At 35.0% G+C, this 18,114-nt stretch overlaps 1 protein-coding gene across 9 annotated transcripts in view; it reads left to right on the top strand.

Moving 5' to 3' along the window:
* Nucleotides 1-17,556, top strand: part of WDR47 (WD repeat domain 47) — a 58,717-nt gene extending 41,161 nt beyond the window's left edge. For 8 of the 9 annotated variants that reach the window (XM_081487161.1, XM_081487155.1, XM_081487156.1 and 5 more), the window contains 8 exons: nt 1,389-1,646; nt 4,657-4,732; nt 6,533-6,690; nt 9,985-10,154; nt 10,676-10,846; nt 11,549-11,680; nt 14,275-14,493; nt 16,203-17,556. In XM_081487161.1, the coding sequence (XP_081343287.1) occupies nt 1,389-1,646; nt 4,657-4,732; nt 6,533-6,690; nt 9,985-10,154; nt 10,676-10,846; nt 11,549-11,680; nt 14,275-14,493; nt 16,203-16,345 (1,327 nt within the window). In that variant the 3' untranslated portion in view covers nt 16,346-17,556. Of the gene's footprint in view, nt 1-1,388; nt 1,647-4,656; nt 4,733-6,532; nt 6,691-9,984; nt 10,161-10,675; nt 10,847-11,548; nt 11,681-14,274; nt 14,494-16,202 lie in introns of all 9 variants that reach the window. The other variant, XM_081487158.1, reaches the window with a different exon arrangement.
* Nucleotides 17,557-18,114: the final 558 nt, after the last annotated feature.

The following is an 18,114-nucleotide window of genomic DNA, read 5'->3' on the forward strand; positions in this document are numbered from 1 at the left end:
GACTAATACCAAGGACAAATTGAATAGAGATAGAAACTAGAAATTAAAATATATCTTTTCCCCCTTAATATTTTAGTCTTTCAAGTCATTCGAGCAGCAGAACACTGTTTCCAAAATTAAATTTTGCTTCTTCCTTTCCAGAGGCATAGAAAGAGTTAGAGAAATAAGAGTCATGTTATGTAATAGAACTTACTGAAAAAAATCAACAAAAGTATGATAGGCTTATTATTAACAGTATTAAATCACTACTACTGATATTTTCTGTTACTAATAATTGGCTCTTATTATAGGCATATTCTTCCCCTTCCCCATCTTCCCTAACGTTAGTGAGACAAAATTATGTTAGCATTTTAGGCTCTTTATAGTTAGCATTTCCCACATTTATTTGACTGAAGACGTTTTTTTTATGTGGGGAGCATTTCACAAGATTAGTGTTTCATAGAAATGCTATTTACTTAAAATTTTTAACAGATAAATATTTAGTAATGGCTGCCAATTCCTTTAATAATTTTAAACTGATCTTTTAAGGTCTTTTAAAAACCCTAAACCCACACATGCACGCATGCACAAGTGAGCACACATACACACATACATGAACACTAAATGTTTAAATAAAAAAATTAGAAAATACAGTGAACCACAATACCTCTTGGTAATCACATCCCTTATGTAGTCCTCTCTCATATTATATCGAGGCTGGAGAAAGTAATTCTGGGCCAGTTCTTGGCTAAATCTAAAGTGCCCTTTGGAGCCCTGAGTCCAGCATAAGGAGTCATGCTGCTCTGACTTGCAGTGAGGGAAAAGGGCTCAGGCTACCTTGTTTTGCTCCCTGTTTAGTCTCCCTGGTGCCTAGATCAGAGCCTGGCAAATAGTTTTTGTAGAATGAATAAATGAATGAGTGAATGTGTGAATAATGGGGATGCCACTTTGTCCATCATGGTTTGCACTAGTCATCCATTTCCTAGTTGATATGATATTACTAGACAGTAATATTTCATTTCATGAAATGAAAATGGCTTGTTTTGTTGGTGAGAAATTTGGTATTGGTGATATATTTATTATTTTGGGAAATTAATTTTCAAGTTGAAAATTTAACCAAAGTTATACTGGAGATGAAACAGGTTTTTTTTTTCTGTTTGGTAAAAGGTACTTTTAAAAATTCAGTGATACCTGTTATGTCTTAATCTCTTTTACAGTGGTATCTTATAGGAAAATTTGGATCTTCTTTCAGTTTCTTGATTGTATCTTAAACTGATGATGGTAATTTTTAGTACTAAACTTGTCATATATGTTATATGTGCATGTATTTACCATCTCAGACTTTCAATGTTCTATATGTTAGGAATATGACTAAGTTTTTATTTTAATATAATTATTTTATTTTATAGGTCCATTCAAAAGCTCGGAGAATTAAATATTGGAATGGATAGCCTTGGTAATGAGGTACCAGCGCTCAACCAGCAATGTAATGGGAATAAAGGCAATGGATCTAATAATTCTTCTGTAACTAGTTTTTCTACACCACCCCACGACTCTAGTCAGAGATTAACCCATGATGCTTCAAATATTCATGCAAGTACTCCTCGTATTCCTGGATCAGTAAATCATATACCTTTTCTTGAGGAATCACCTTGTGGAAATCAAATGTAAGTGCTTTGCTTTGTAAGACCTGAAAATGTTAACTTCATACTAATAAATAGAAACTTAGAAAGTTGAATTTCTCTTTTGAGCCTTAACAAATCAAAGTTTTTACAGTTCATTACTTATCAGTTTTTTTTGAATCTGCCTTCATTTATCTATTCTCTTCTACTGACTTCTGAGTCTCTTAATTGTCTTTATTCTCCTGTTTTTCTTTTTGCTTTCTTACCATCACCAAGACAATTCTATTTTCTATAACGCATCTTACTCAGAAATCATACAGCTTTAGGCTTTATATTCTCCCCAATTTTTTCCCCTTGCCATTGGTACCTTTCAACAAATAATCTTTTAATTCACAGACTTCCAGGGCACAAAAGATGTTTTATGACATGGTGGAGTGATTGCAGGAGAGTCTTGGCAGCTCTGGTAGTTACAGCAATTGAGACTTCCTGCATATTTATGTTTTCACTAGTCAGAGAAAAATTTTCGTCTTGCTATCATTAGTAAACAGGTGTTAACTTATGCAATGGAAATAGTTGAGCATTTTCTTCATCTATTATAGCATTAAACCACCTTAGAATGGTTCATTTTAAAATGCATAACTTGCTCCTCGCATTTGTATAGAACTGGCTTTATAGATTTAGTAGCAAAAGCTCTAGTTTTATACTTAAGGACATAAATTTATCTAATACTTGCTTCTTTATTACAGTTTCTATAAAACTTTTTTGTGTACCCCTAAACTAGAACTCAAATTTTAAAATTTATTTTTATTTCTATCAAAGTAATATACATACATGGTGTAAAAGGACAAATAGCACTTTAAGGCTTAAGACAAAACAGAATCCCCTATCTTACCCATCTTTGTCCATGACTTCTATCTTTAGTAGGCTGCCATTTTCAACCTAGATAGCTGTTTATTTTCTATGTGTCTCCACATTTCTGAAAAATATGTTTCTATTGTTGTTTTTATTATCCTTTGATTCCCTGCCAGTTAGATTTAGGTACCATACTGCTTACCCATAACACATTAATTTTGTCTACACCTTCTAATATATGTTGGTTTTTGTTTAAAAACTAAACAAAATAGGTTAACTAGTGTTAACATTACTATGGCCACATAAATGTTATTTACAACTGAGTAATATAATATGAATATATTTCCTTTTCACAGAACTTTTTATTTTTCATGGAGAGAGTAATTGCATCTGTATGTGTGCTTAGTTTTCTTGGTACCTATTACTGAACTGTCTGCCGATACTGTGACAGAACTGTAAAATCATAAAACTCCTCATTACAGTAAAAAATATCAGCTACTTTTTCTTTCCATTTTTCTTTCCCGTCTGGCACCCCTCCAGGATCATTCCTGCTTCACTGTATGTTCATTACTTCTAAGCCATTTTATTCAGGCCTAGAGAGTCCTGGGATGTTCCTTCACTATTCTCTTGGGAGTTTCCTTTGCCTCTTCCCTGTATTGGATTGCCTGTCTTCAGGATCTCCTGTAGTTTCCTGAAAGGGGTACAACATCAGAGAAGTTTCTGAGACCTTGAGTGTCTAAATATTTCATTTCTGACTTTTTAGTATAGCTGAGTAAAGAATTCTACAATGGAAATCATTCCTCAGAGTTTCAAAGGCATCACTTCATGGTCGTGTACATATTGAAAAGTCTGATGCCATTGTGATCTGATCCTTTGAATGAGAACTGCTGCTTTTTCTACTGTGGAATTTTTTAGGACTTTGTCTCCCCTGATGTTCTAAAGCTTCATAATAATATACATCAGAGTAGGTCTGTTTTACTTCATTTTGCTGGATACTTCATGGGCTCTTTTAATCTAGATTCATAAATACTAGAATATTGAAAACATATTTATTTAGCAATTTTCTTACCTCTGTTTTCTATTTTTTTTTTGGTATTATTTTTATCTTCCAAGCTCTTTATTTTTCTCTAATTTTCCTTAACTTTTTAAATAGATATTTTTCTTGCATTGTTTTCTCTTGTATTTCTAAGGATTTTAATTATATTTTGGTAGCTTTTGTTTCCTTAATTGTCTTTAGTCTCCATTTTTAAATTTTGTTTTGTTTTGACTGTGTCCTATGACTTGAGATATCTTAGTTCCCTGACAAGGGTTGGAACCTGTGTCCTTTGCAGTGGAAGCATGGAGTCATAACCATTGGGCCACCAGGGAATTTCCTAGACTCCGTTTTTTTATTTAGGAGGCTTTCTTCAAGCATTTATAAGAAGTGAGTTATTTTTTAAAAATGGCTAGTTGGAAGGAAGGGCCACAGGTATGGATGCATCCGTTTACCTGTTGGCCTCACAAAAAAGTGATTAAATAGAAACATTGGTTTATTGCGGGACCCTCAACTGTCTGCTGCTAAGTTGCTTCAGTCGTGTCCGACTCTGTGTGACCCCATAGACGGCAGCCCACCAGGCTCCGCCATCCCTGGGATTCCCCAGGCAAGAATACTGGAGTGGGTTGCCATTTCCTTCTCCAGTGCATGAAAGGGAAAAGTGAAAGTGAAGTTGCTCAGTCGTGTCCGACTCTTAGCGACCCCATGGACTGTAGCCTACCAGGCTCCTCCATCCGTTGGATTTTCCAGGCAAGAGTACTGGCGTGGGGTGCCATTGCCTTCTCTGCTCAACTGTCTAGTTTCTGTTAATTGTTCTAAAGAGCAATCCAGTTTCCTCCTTGGGTTAAAACTTAACCATAGTGACCAGGATTCTGGAACTAAGCAGGGAAAAGGTAGTGGATATCTTACTATGAAATTTGTACGGTTTGACTCCATCTTTTTCCCAGAATGGCTTCTCATTCCTTCCTTACAACTAACTATGCTTCGTGTTATGGAATCTAGCATCTCTTAACAAATGGCTCCAGAGAGTAATCATGACTGGGATCAGTGTGGGTTATAAATAAATATTATAACCCCCAAAGAAATAAATTTTAGAGATTGAAAGGGTAAATTAGTTCCTGTTTTGATATTCAGAGTAAATGGTACTTGAATTTCTTTCTATTCACACAGTTCATCAGAACATTCGGTCATTAAGCCACCTCTTGGAGATTCTTCAGGGAATCTAACAAGATCAAGAGAGGAAGAGGTAATACTTTGAGGAAGGAGGTTTCATTGTTTTTATATTTACTTGCAAAGGAAGTATATTTACTTGTCAAGGAATTCTCAGTTTAAGGAAAGAACCATCTTTAAGTAGTCCTTATTGTTAATGGTGGTAGTAATCTCAAGGGGTTGAGTTTTCACTGAGTAAAGCGAAGGGGTTGCTGAAAAGTCACATTTTGAGAGTATTCATATTAATGGTTCAGTGGTGATCTTGGTGCATGAGTTGGAGGTGTGTCACTACTCTCTGAACCCTGTGGTTAGTTAGCTAAGATACTTAATATCTTTACTCCTTTGAACTGTGCATCAATACATTAGTTTTTTGCTTTGGAACCAGATATCCTTCCCTAACTAGTATACACCTTCACTCTGTCTTATTTTCTCTAGTTCAAATTTTAATCCCATAAACAAAGTTATTATTTCAGATGCTTATGAGACCAAACAGGTGTCATAAATGAATAAAGTTGATTATTTTTGTGATAAGTTCATAGGAATATTTGTCCCTTGCACAAAGAAATATGCTGACCTAATGTTTCTAGATCTTTTTGATTTTCAAGAAAAACTAGAAAGTTGGATTTTTATGTAAAATCTATTTTTTAAATGGCAGCTGACTTTTTAAAAATTTAAATACTCTGGAGAAGAGCAAGTAAGATTGTAGCTCTACCACTTCTGCTATAAAGCAACCCTTAGTAACTATTATTAATGTGCCATTGGCCATGTAATCAACGAGTCATTCCCCTCCATTTTTCTTATCTACCTGTGTTACTCATTTGGTAAATAGTCAACCTTTCTTGTATATGGCTTAATGGAAAATGTAGTATTTCTAGTTAAATACATTGATATGAATAATATAAGAATTCAATTTGGTTACATAAAACAGAGTCTAATATATCAGGTTTATCTCCTACTCCCCGGTGAGGATGTTTTGCTGAATACATAAAAGTTTGGGTAGGAAGATGCAGAATCTCTTCATTGATATAATCACTATGGGTTCTAGAGCTCTCAGCATACAATCAGAGCTGAAGTAATTTGCCTTTGGAAAGTATGAATGTCAAGTATATACACAAAGGCAAAATTTAGGTGGGTCTCTGCACCACACCCAGCCTGAAGGGCTTTGTTCCAGGTCCAGGATCCAGTCCTAGTCTGGGTAGCAGGGTGGTTTCAGATGACACCAATAGTAGGAGTCACCAAAGCTTTTATACAGTGTTGTTCGAGAGTTTCCCTTCCTCAGAGAAGGGATGTGAGCAGACAAGTTGACAGTTGAAACCAGAAATGAAGCTGAAATCAAAGGTCCTGATTAAAACCATTTTTACAGTTTTAAAAGGGTATTTTACAATTTGAATTTGAGATGGTAAAGTATTCATTACTGGAGATAATGGTAAACTTTTTTTTTAACCCTAAAGTGATTAAATAATAGTATATTATATTTCCTACTTTTAGAAACATGAACAGTGGTTTGTTGTAAGAACTATAAATGTGGGCTGTTTTTTTCTTGACAGTTGAAGAGAACTTAAAATGAGAATGCATATTCTTATGTTTTGTCATAGAAAAGAAGAAAAACTTGAATGTCTATGAGCTGTCCAAGCTTACTTTAGCAATGAGTAGCAAAAATAGAAAAATTCGGTTTATTTTAGATTTGCCAGTCAAAAGAATGTATGCTTGTATCGATAGTGAACAGTAAAGTGATAAAGTGAATAATACAGTTCAAATGAATTTAAAATGGGATAAAGATGAATTCTTTCAAATTCTTTTTTTCATAGAATGACTTTCATATTCATTCTCTCCATAGGATGACAAATCAAAGAAGCAGTTTGTTTGTATTAATACCCTAGAAGACACACAAGCTGTCAGAGCAGTGGCTTTTCATCCAGGTGGTGGTCTATATGCTGTTGGTTCAAATTCAAAAACTCTGAGAGTATGTGCCTATCCAGAAGTAATTGATCCAAGGTAAGGAGAGATGGTTTGTAGTGCCTTTTTTGCTTTAGTTTTTAATTTAGCTATATGCCCCCCTTTTTAAGAATTGCCTTTTCAGTAGTGTTTTTCTTTTCCTTTTTCTAAGCTTTTACAGTTTTGTTTTCAATACTTAGGAAATATATATAAGAATCACCAATTAACTTTATAAGTTGTTTTTCATAAAATGTTTTTAATTAGGCTGCTGTCCACTCAGTAGCCTAGTTTTCTTTATTTCTGTTGTTTTTTCTAATTTTTTTAAAAAATATGCACTATCCTTATATTCTAGTTAAATTATATAAAGACAAAGTAATGCTAGTTATAGACTTGGAGAAAAATTTAAATGTCTTATACTAATAGCTTCAAAGAAGTATTAGGTTGAGGTGTGTGATATTTAACCATTTTGACGTAGGAAGATTCAGTTTTCATTTGGTCAACCTAACTATGATTTTACCCTCTTGTTTTAACAGATTATGGGATTTGAAAATAAGAGATCTATCTTTAAAGGCATATGTTTGCAAAAAAACAACAACAACAACAAGCATATGACCTTATATATTAGGTATACAACTAATTCTTTAAATTTACTGAGAAAGCAAATATCTTAGATGTAATCTCACAGAAAACTGGATTTGGGCTCTTTTTTGTCAATGTATTTGTTAAGGCTTTTACTGTCAAAATGAATGGGCATGAACTATTTGGTAGATTTTGTGGCTAGAGAAATGGCCACAAATGGAATAGTTTTCATACCAGTAGACAAAAAGATTCAAGCAAAACAAGCCACAGAGCTTTAAAATTTTAAATATGAAAAGCAGTACATGTCATAATGTGTTTTGGAAATTTTTTACAACCCTTAAGCCTTTTTGTATTATAACCCCAGTTTGGAGAACAGAGGGGTGAGTGTATTTATTTATTTGCATTTTTTGGTATATCTCTGTATCTGAAACTAGAAATTTAGGCTTTTGGTCTGTAGCAGCATTTAAAAATTGAGAAAAGGAATATGGATCATGTTAGGTGATAGTAATGTCATTTATTGGTGCTATAGGATTATATGAGAGAACAGGCAGAAATCCAGATCAGAGAGTGGAAAAGAGCAACAATTAGGAGGCAGCACCAAAGACTTTATATATTTAGGGTTCATCTTATCTTAAATTGACTCTCCCTTTTTGTGTTTTTCATGCTGGCACAAGTGTTTCAGAAGACTCTTCTTGAAGAAACCAATTTTTATGAAAAACAAATTCATTTATTTAACAAATATATTTTGAGCTCCTTCTCTGTGCTAGGCTTTGGGACTAGTTGTGAGTAAAACAAACATGTTTATTGACCCTATGGAACTTCTGTTTTAGTGGAGAAGGTGGACATTATCCAGATAGACACATTCATAAATGTAATTATACATTGTGATAGGTGCTATGAAGAGAAGGTACAAGGTGCTGTAACAGTAAAACGGGGAGATGAGGAAACTGGGGAGTCAGAGGAGGACCTCTCTGAAGAAGAGGTGTTACAGCTGAGATCTGTGGGTGAATAGAACCTAGCCATGTGAAGACAAAGTAGATAAGGTTAGAGGGAACATGAAGTGAGAACGAGCTTGGCTTTTTAAGGAACTAAAGCAAGTTCAGATCAGCTGGAGTATCGTGAGCGGAGTGTGATAAGGCTACAGAAGCAGATGTGAACTAAATTACGCAGAGCTTTGTGTCCATTTTGGATTTTATGGTGACTGCAGAGGGAAGCTGCTGAAAGTTTTCAACAGAACAGTACTGTGATATAAACTTTGGGTCAGATGACAGTAAGATTAAATGTTAAGAGAAAGGTAGGAGGCTGTTGTCAATGGCTGGTGTGATGGCAGTGGTGATGGAGCAAAATGGATGAAGGTAAAATCCATTTGAAGAATTAGTTGGCCCTAGCAATGAACTCGATATACAACTTAAAAGAGAATCTCTTGATCTGATTTTTTTTCTCTATCACTATTAAACACCTTCTAAGAATTGAAAATTTATCAATATTCTTTCTTGTTCTTTAAAAATTTCTTAATTATGAAAATTTTAAGCATACACAGAAGTGGAGATTAGTACACTGAAATGCAATAATTGTCAAGATTTTTGTTGTATTTGCTTCATCCTTTTTGTTTGCTGAAGTATTTTAATGGATATGTCATTTCACCCTTTAGGATGGATCTCCAAAAACATGTATTAATACTTTTTCTTACAGAGACTTGATATTATCATTATACTAATAAGGTCTTAAGTCTATGTTTTAAAGTACAGATAAGAGGCTACTACTCCACTAAACCAATGTTAGCTTCTCATTAAAGGCCAAGCTCTCAAGGAGCATGGCATTTAAGACCTTCCTCAGTTGGACTTGCAGCTGCTCACCTATCCTATCTTTCTCAGTCTCTGGAATGCCCCAGGTTTCTCCCAGCCCCACAGACTTTTTCCCATGCTGCATGCTAGACCAGTCTCTCTACTCTGTTTTATCTTCACTGAAGCAGTTCACCTGCCTTCATCTTTTTGTATAATAATTCTCCCTGTCCTTTAAGGCCTAGTACCTTGTACTGGACTATAACATTTATATTCAATACTTCCTTTACTGTATGTGGATAGTCATGAAATATCTATCCCTGCCAAGTATTAAACTCAGGGCAGAGCTCTAGCTGCTTTTATTTTTTCTCTATCCTTTGTCTTCTCTTTGCCCCAGGCAGTTGCTCATATTATATGTTTAATAAATGCTTATCGAACTTTTTAAATTTGGAAGCATTATTAGCTCTTTTTTAGAAATCTTTTGAGGACTTCCCTGGTGGCTCAGATGGTAAAGTGTCTGCCTACAATGTGGGAGACCCAGGTTCAATCCCTGGGTTGGGAAGATTTCCTGGAGAAGAAAATGGCAACCCACTCCAGTATTCTTGCCTGGAAAATTCCATGGACGGAGGAGCTTGTTAGGCTACAGTCCATGGGGTCGCAAAGAGTCGGACACGACTAAGCGACTTCACTCACTTTGAGTTTCTGAATTAAAATCCATGAAAAATATGTGAAATGAAGACTTAAAAATGTCCTGTTCCATATGTGGTCTGAAATAAGACTCAAGATTAGTATAATAATGGTTAATAATTTTATGTTTGGATTTTGGTTTTAAATAGGCTTTAAATTTGTTTCATCTAAGATTTTGAAAAGTGTTATTAACATGTTGTCTGATATGTTTTTGCTCACTCCCTCAAGAACAACCATAATACAGAAACTTCACGTTCATTTACTAAGCAAGAAATTGAAATATCTTTCTGCAATTTTTTCTTTCCAGTGCACATGACATACCTAAGCAGCCAGTGGTACGTTTTAAAAGGAACAAACATCACAAAGGATCCATTTATTGTGTGGCCTGGAGTCCCTGTGGGCAGTTACTTGCGACAGGGTCAAATGACAAATACGTCAAAGTGCTGCCCTTCAATGCAGAGACTTGTAATGCAACAGGTAGGGGCCGAGTATGTAAGCAATAGCCTCCTAGTGTGTTCTTTTTGTTTCCCCATGTGTGTCTCTAATACAGCTCTGTACTGTTTTTAGTAAAATCTAAGGATATACCCTTAAGAATTGTTTTACATTCCAATTGCTTGCATTCATGAGGCATTATTCTTTTTTAGTAAGTTCTTACAAGGTGGCTGGGTGAATAACTTCCAGAATTGTATTCGTGAATATTTTCTAGAGTATCTGAGTTTTTCTTTCATTTTCTTTTGAGATAAAAGCCAAGAAGGTAACTCTGCATATGGCTCTGTTTTAGTGATGGTGGCTAAGTGAGTCGATATTTTGATTTCTTGAAGATTTTTTTTTTATTCAGTAAAATGAAATTGAGTATTATATCAACCCCCAGATAACTATAGAGCATACCATTCTACCATTCTCCTCCTCTTGGTCAGTTTGGAGGCAGTTTAACAATCTTTAAATTATCACAGTAAGTTGAGCAGCGTCTTTTTTTAAAATTCTTATTGCTGTTTCAGGACCGGATCTGGAATTTAGTATGCATGATGGGACAATTAGAGACTTGGCATTTATGGAAGGTCCAGAAAGTGGTGGAGCTATTTTGATAAGTGCTGGAGCGGGAGATTGTAACATTTATACAACCGACTGTCAGAGAGGACAGGGCCTCCATGCTCTGAGTGGACATACTGGTATGTGATATCAGTCTCAGATGCTACTCTTCTTTTTGTTCATCCCCTGCTTTTTTCCCCAATGCATTTTCATTAATGAGGATATATTGCATCAAAAGGGATTTCTTCAGGAGAAGAACGTTTTATTTCAAAAACTAAGTCATGAACTTTGGATAACAACACAGTAACTGTAGCTGACATTCTCCTGTTTGCTAAAGCCTTTACTTATACACATAATTCCTTAATTTAACCCTCACAACAACTTTATAAGCCTGAAGTTCTGTCTCCATTTTATACGTGAAAAAAGCAAAATTTAAAAAGGCAAAATGACTTGCTCATTATCTTACGGCTGAACATGACAGAACAGAGGTATCTCTCCAGGTCTCTCCCTTCGAAAGCTGGTGATGTAACCCCGCAATCCTGTGTGTCCTCTTTGGAAAATTTGCCATAATTTCAAATGGTACTTTTTTTTTCAGTACTAGTTATGATGTCCTGAAATATTTGACTCACCAAAAAAGGTTTAAGTTTATGATTTTGATACAAATTTTACTGAATTTAATTTTTTGAAAATTGCCAATATATTTGATATATGTGGAAAATCTCTACCACACAGTTTGAATAACTGAATTATAAACACGCTCAACAACAAAGAATACTTAGCTTTGAATATGTTATAGAAAATTATTGTCCCACAGTAATAACTGACTCTGTGATCTTTTATAGGGCATATTTTAGCACTTTATACTTGGAGTGGCTGGATGATTGCATCTGGTTCCCAAGATAAGACTGTTAGGTTTTGGGATCTTCGAGTACCAAGCTGTGTTCGTGTTGTTGGCACAACATTCCATGGAACTGGTAGGTTTTTCTGGAATTTAAATACATTTATATGAGAAAGAAACTTTATAAATTGCATTGACCTACTTCTTCTCCCCTGCAAAATATGTTAAAAAAATAGGAACAATATAAACTAAATACTTGGTATTTTATTGAGTAAATTCTTACTTTAAATTTACTTTAAATTCTTAAATGCCTTCATCTGTTATTTTATTTGTAAAAATAATATTCAACTAAGGAAACTGAGACCCAGGAAGATTAAGTATCATGCCCTAATTATTCTGTAGCAGGGCATTTTAGAACTCAGACCTTTTAAAAGAACATTTTTAAATGCATATATATGGCAGAAATTGAAATTGAACAAAAGGTTATAGATCATTTTCTTCCTACTCCCATTTCTTGGTGTCTTTCCCTAAGGGACCAATTTCTTATTTATTATTCTAGAAATACTCTGTAAGTATATAACCAAAATGTTTGTGTATATTATAATTTCCCTTCTCCTTTAAACACCCATATACACAGACACAGATTGTAGTGTATGATAATTTGCCTTACTTTTTTAACTTAACATGGATTGCTCCATGTAAACTGAGGTTACTGCTCTTTGTGTTATATAGATCACCTTTTAAAATATTGTTATCTTAAGAATAACACAGTATTCTGCCATTATTTTTATTTTAGAGTCCCTTTTCTGCTTTTCTATTTTTTAATAGCAATTCTAAGGTACTTTTTCAAGTGAAAACGCCTGTCTTACATTCTTAATTTTTTTGTTTTCTTTGAAATGCTTTTTCCTCTCAGCTTTCATGGACATTGTTCTGTACTTTGAATCAACTCAGATACGTTCTTCCACTTGTCTTCTCATGGTCAAGTGCTTTTCATATTTGGTCTTAGCTCTTTCTAGCACCTAGCCAGAAAAGTCTTCTTTGCCTTAATTGGGACCTTACTGTTATTTCTATCTTTGAACTTCATTTATTTCCTTTAGACTTTTTATCAGTACTTAAGATTATATATTTGTGTGTTTTTTGCTGGTCTCCTTCAATATAAATAGATTTTAAGTTTCACAAAGGCAGCAGTCATATATATTTTTTTTCTTAGGGTAGATTTAGCACCTACCATGGTACAGTGCCTGGCCCAAAGCAGTAGTGTTATAATAACTATTGAATAAATGAACCTAGATTTCTGTTGTCACCATAAACTTTGCATGTGTAAAGCTAAACTCATTATATCCTCTCTTCTTCCCATTTTCTCTGTTTTTGATAATGGTTTTCTTATTTCCTTATGCACCTAGATTTGAAATCTGAAGCTCATTTTTGACTTCTTTTTTTTGCCCCCAGTCAGGCAGTTAATTGCCAAGGCTATTGATTTTTTATTCAGTTTTTTCCTGAAATCTGTGTGTCATTCAGGCCCTTGTTCTCTTGATTATTTTGCTATTCTATCTTATCTTCCAGTGGGCTCCCTTCTGTAGTTTGTCCATTTTAATTTAATACACACTTTCACATAGATTAGTCTTCCTAGAGCACTCCTTGGATCATGTAAGTCTCTTGCTTAGACACCTGCAGTGATGTTGTACTCTGTACAGGAACAAACTCACACCTTACAGTTTGGCTTTCAAGATGCTTGACAGGTTTAGCCCTAACCTGCCTTTATGTCTTAGCTACAAGCTACCTTTTATGTTAACATGTTAAATCAACTAACTCCAGCCAAACTAAACTACCCATCCTTAAATGTTTTTATTCTTTTCCTTTAAACCTCTTCTCATGTAATTCTTCCTGATAGCCTCTTTTCTCTATCAAAAATTCAAGCAAAGATTATTTTTAATTACATGTGTGTGTAATACATGTAAATGCATTCTCTTATTTATACTGTTTACTGTTCTTCAGGATCTAACTTATGTCCCCTTTTTCTGTGAAGTCTTCCCCCACTTTGGTCTACAGTAGTGTTTGTCAACCTTATTTTCATTATTGCCTCCCCTAAGGGGAAAAACAAAATTTTTTTCCTAACAAGAGAAATTAAATGCTAAGGAATGAGATTTTGGTTTGGTAGGGCTAAATTTTAAAGGGCTACAAACCCTTGTTAACATTTAGGATTTTTTTTTTGTCCCCTGAGAACCATTTTGCACCCCCTTGGAGGCATTGTTGTGTGGCCTAGAGTAAAGGGTCTGATCTGTGGACTCAGAACTTATTTTTTGTTCAGTTCTGTTGGTAGTTAATCATGTGTTTCTTAGAGATATTTCCCACACTGGATCCTAAAACGTATTTTGTTATTTAATCTTTTGTTCCCAGCTAGACTCTGAGCTAGGCATAGGAGAATTCTGGACACTTAATCAGCAGTGAGAACACTGCACTGGGAAAAGTGGCCTATCTATTGCACTATAGGTAATGCTCCAGGGAGTTCTCCCAGAGGGCCAAAAAAAAAAGATCTCTCTCATTTCTCACAGAATCTTGCTTCTAAGGATGCAAGTATTTATTAGTTGACTATTGGATTCTTCCATAACTGAACAGTCTTAACAAGCTGTATTAAATCTTTAGTGTATGATTCAGTGAAAATAAATAGCTGTTGAAGTTTAACTATATTGATTTTTGCATGTTGAAACTTTCATTCCTCCTGCTCTACAGGCAGTGCAGTGGCATCTGTAGCTGTAGATCCCAGTGGCCGTCTTTTAGCCACAGGACAAGAAGATTCCAGCTGCATGTTATATGACATAAGAGGAGGAAGAATGGTACAAAGTTACCACCCTCATTCCAGTGATGTTCGCTCTGTTCGATTCTCTCCTGGAGCTCACTACTTGCTAACAGGATCCTATGATATGAAAATAAAGGTGACAGACCTACAAGGTGATAGAAGTTGCTCTTCCCCTTTTTTTTTAGTCTTTCCTATTGTATTTGGGATCTTTCTTTTATGTTAATCTAGTGTGATTGACTATACATCATTTTCAAGTTTTAGTTTTATAGCTTCTATAAGCAAATTACTTGGTAATGTATTGTGATGAATTGTGACAAATTATTAAACCAAGTGAACAGTCTTATTTTTATTGTTAAATGGTTTCTAAAATATTTAAAAGAATCAACATTTATTATATTGGATCATTTTGAGTTCAATGATGGTAAATGTTAAAATATACATTTATGTACTCCTATTTACTCCTACTTTAAAATACTTAAGGTATTAATATAATCTGTATATTTCCAGTATCTGGTTTTGTTTTTAAACATACATTAAGCAGATGTTTATTGTATACCAACTAGGGACAGATAGAGAGATGAATAAGACAGGTAACTTGCTTACAGATGGAGCTTACACTTTAGAGGTCAATAAAAAGCAAGCTAATAAACAATGTAATTTTAGGTTTGGTTAGTGCTATTAAAAAATTATCAAGGTAAGAGAAAGTGACAAGGTAGACAGGGGAAAACTATGCTAGACAGACTAGAGGAGGTCTCACCAGGAAGTGCCATTTGTACAGAGACCTGATGAGAAGAACAAGCCATGCCAGGACCCTAGGAACAGACCATTGGTCAAGGTGCTGAGGCAGGAATAGGTTTGGTTTAATCGTGACACTACAGGAAACCAGTGTGGCTGTAATTTAGTGAACCAAAGGAAAGAGAGGCAGGAGAATAAATCAGTGGCAGGGTTTTGTGGGCATTTTAAAAAGCAGAATAAGAATCCTTTGGAAGATTTAAAACAAGGAGTGATATGGTCTGAAATTTTAAAAAATAATTTTGAGTTATAGAGACAGTAGATTATAAGTATAAATATTAGTGAGAAAGCAGCTGGATCAGTTCCATGGATGATGGTGGTGGCTTGGACTAGGGTTGTAGAGGGGGAGGTGTAATAGTAAGAAGTGACTGAATTAGGAATGTATTTTAATTTGTTTCCATTAGATTTGGGCAGGGAGGGAAAAAGGAATCAGTGCTGATTCCTAGGTTTTTGGCATGAGCAAAGCAGATGGTACCATTAATTGAGATGAGGAAGACAGGTAGGGAGAGAAACAAGTTTAGGCAAGAAAATCAAGAGTGTGCTTTAAACAAGCTAAACTTAAGTTGACTGTTAAGGCAATCAAATGAGATGTCAAATAGCTACTTCTATACTAGCCTGAAGCTCAGGTGAGAAGTCAAGGTTGGAGATGAATATGCATGGATGGTGTAAGTATATAAATGGCTATGGTAGCATGATACTAGATGAAATTTCGTAGCAGGTGAGGTAGAAAGGAAACAGATTTGAAAGCTGACTGCTGGGATTCACCAGAATTTAAGTCAGGAAGAAGCGGGCAGTCATCAAAGGAGACTGGGGTGTAGTGGCACTGAAGTCAAGGAGATACGAGGAGTGAGTTTCAAGGAGAGAGTGGCAGCTGTGTCATGTTGCTGTGTAGGTGTTACCAAATACTGCTCATGTAATTAGGTCTTCAGTAATTTAAATTGTTTAAACTTTCAATGTACTATATTAATGTGTTAGGCTTTTATATACTGTAGTGTCTTAAAGTAATAGGAAGCCTATGAAATCTATACATATTCTGTAATGTAAATCAAATCTCTTTTCTTTAATTTAGGAGACCTCACCAAACAGCTTCCTATAATGGTGGTGGGGGAACACAAGGACAAAGTGATTCAGTGCAGATGGCACACCCAGGATCTTTCCTTCCTTTCATCCTCTGCAGACAGAACTGTAACCCTCTGGACTTACAATGGATAGAGTACAGCCAATGTCAGTCTATGCAGTGAGAGCAGAGACTTAAGACTACTGAGTTGTGAACATTACGAATTTGAAGAACATGGATTGACCTGGAAAGTGGCTTAGCACGAGGAAGCCCCTTATTACCATGTACCCCTGTGATAGGAGCTGTTGGGTGGTGTTATTCTGCAGTGCTTTGAGTCTTCCATGTGAGCTCGTGCTGCTGTGACCTGCTGTATGTAGTCTTGTTGCCAAAGTCTGCAGAAGAGCTCTTATGTTGTCAGTGTGTACTCAAAGTCAAGGTGGATGATGTGTGTTTGGTTTAGTATTAAATGCATTCCTTGGTCTTTGCCTAAATAACAGTTTTATATACATACTGAAACTGAACTATACTTTAAGCATATTACTACATGTAATGCAACCAAGTTCTACACAGATTAAACATAGGTATTCAGAAATTACTTTTGCTTTTCTCACAACCCCTGAGGATACTGTATCACTTTTCAGCTAGAGGTCAGAATTTTATGTCTCTCCAGAGTTACATTGTTACTTTAACTAAGGATCATTATGGAGTTTTAAAATGGATGGAAAACTGCTTCTTAGTGCATTATGTGGTATAGGCCTTTTCTTTTTTCTTAAACCCAGGGATATAATTATTACCTTGTCATATTATTTTGTTTCAGGCTTAAAAGGTAAACGTGTTTGCTTCAGAAACTTGTTCATTTCAATTTTTTGAATGCAACAGGATACCTCCCTTTTAAACTGTACTGTAGGCAGAGCAGCAGCATTATGTGATGCAACACTTGATGGTACAGTAAATTTACTGGCTAGCATTTTTCCTCTTAAAAATTTAAAACTTTGCCATAGACTATAGCGTGGCTTGAAATGCTATGTCTGCATGATAATTTAAAATGGGAAATTTAAATTTTGCACTCCAAAAGCTTATTTGGACTTTTTTTCTTGCACTGTTTTGTGTAATTCAGAATAATGGTTTTATTTCTATGGTATTGTAGATCCTAACATTTATGTACCTTTATTTTCATATTGTACAGTAATTTTACTTTAAATTATTAAATAGGCTATTTATTTTAAATGCATTCGAGTTGGTTCTAATTATTCAACTGTCTGTGCACTGTATGTAGCAAGCATTTTTAATCTATTGTGTACAAGTGGAAAGGGTATTAGAAGTGTAACTGTGCTATTATTTCAATAAAGACCTCTTCACACCTAAACTATTCCTGTCTCTCAATGTCTGTGGTTTTAAGTCTAGAATGCTGTTTCTCCAGCTTACTTGGCAGTAGTGTGGCCAGTGGATGAGCCCCACAATCACTTTCTTTTTAAATTTCTTGTAGTAATTTACTTTTTAATCCTTCCCAACTGCATAACTTTTGTGTCTTCTCTTTTATTCACTATCTAGAGGACTTTCTACCCTGAATATACTGTGAAAGTTGATTAATAAAAGCCAGGCAAAATGTATAAATTCTAAGTTAGACTGCAGCTACATTGAATTGAGTACTTTAGAAATGAAATCTGACTAGGTTGTGGCTATTCAATAGTACCATTTTCCTACCTCTCAGGTATGCAGAAGGGAATTCTGCTAAAAACAAGCCAGTCTCCTTTAGTGTACTTTCATACTTAGTATTACACATTCTAGATATTACAGCAGGTCATTAGTGTTAGGTTTAAAAGTAGGGGAAAAAAAAGGGCAATTTCTTGAGGTAAACCAGATCAACTTCATGGTAAAAAGAGTTCATAAAATTATGTCTTCTACCTCCATCACTGTCAGGGAG

Source organism: Giraffa tippelskirchi, chromosome 5 (genome assembly GCF_054371585.1).
Source record: "Giraffa tippelskirchi isolate mGirTip1 chromosome 5, T2T-mGirTip1v1.2.pri, whole genome shotgun sequence".
Lineage (NCBI taxonomy): Eukaryota > Metazoa > Chordata > Mammalia > Artiodactyla > Giraffidae > Giraffa > Giraffa tippelskirchi.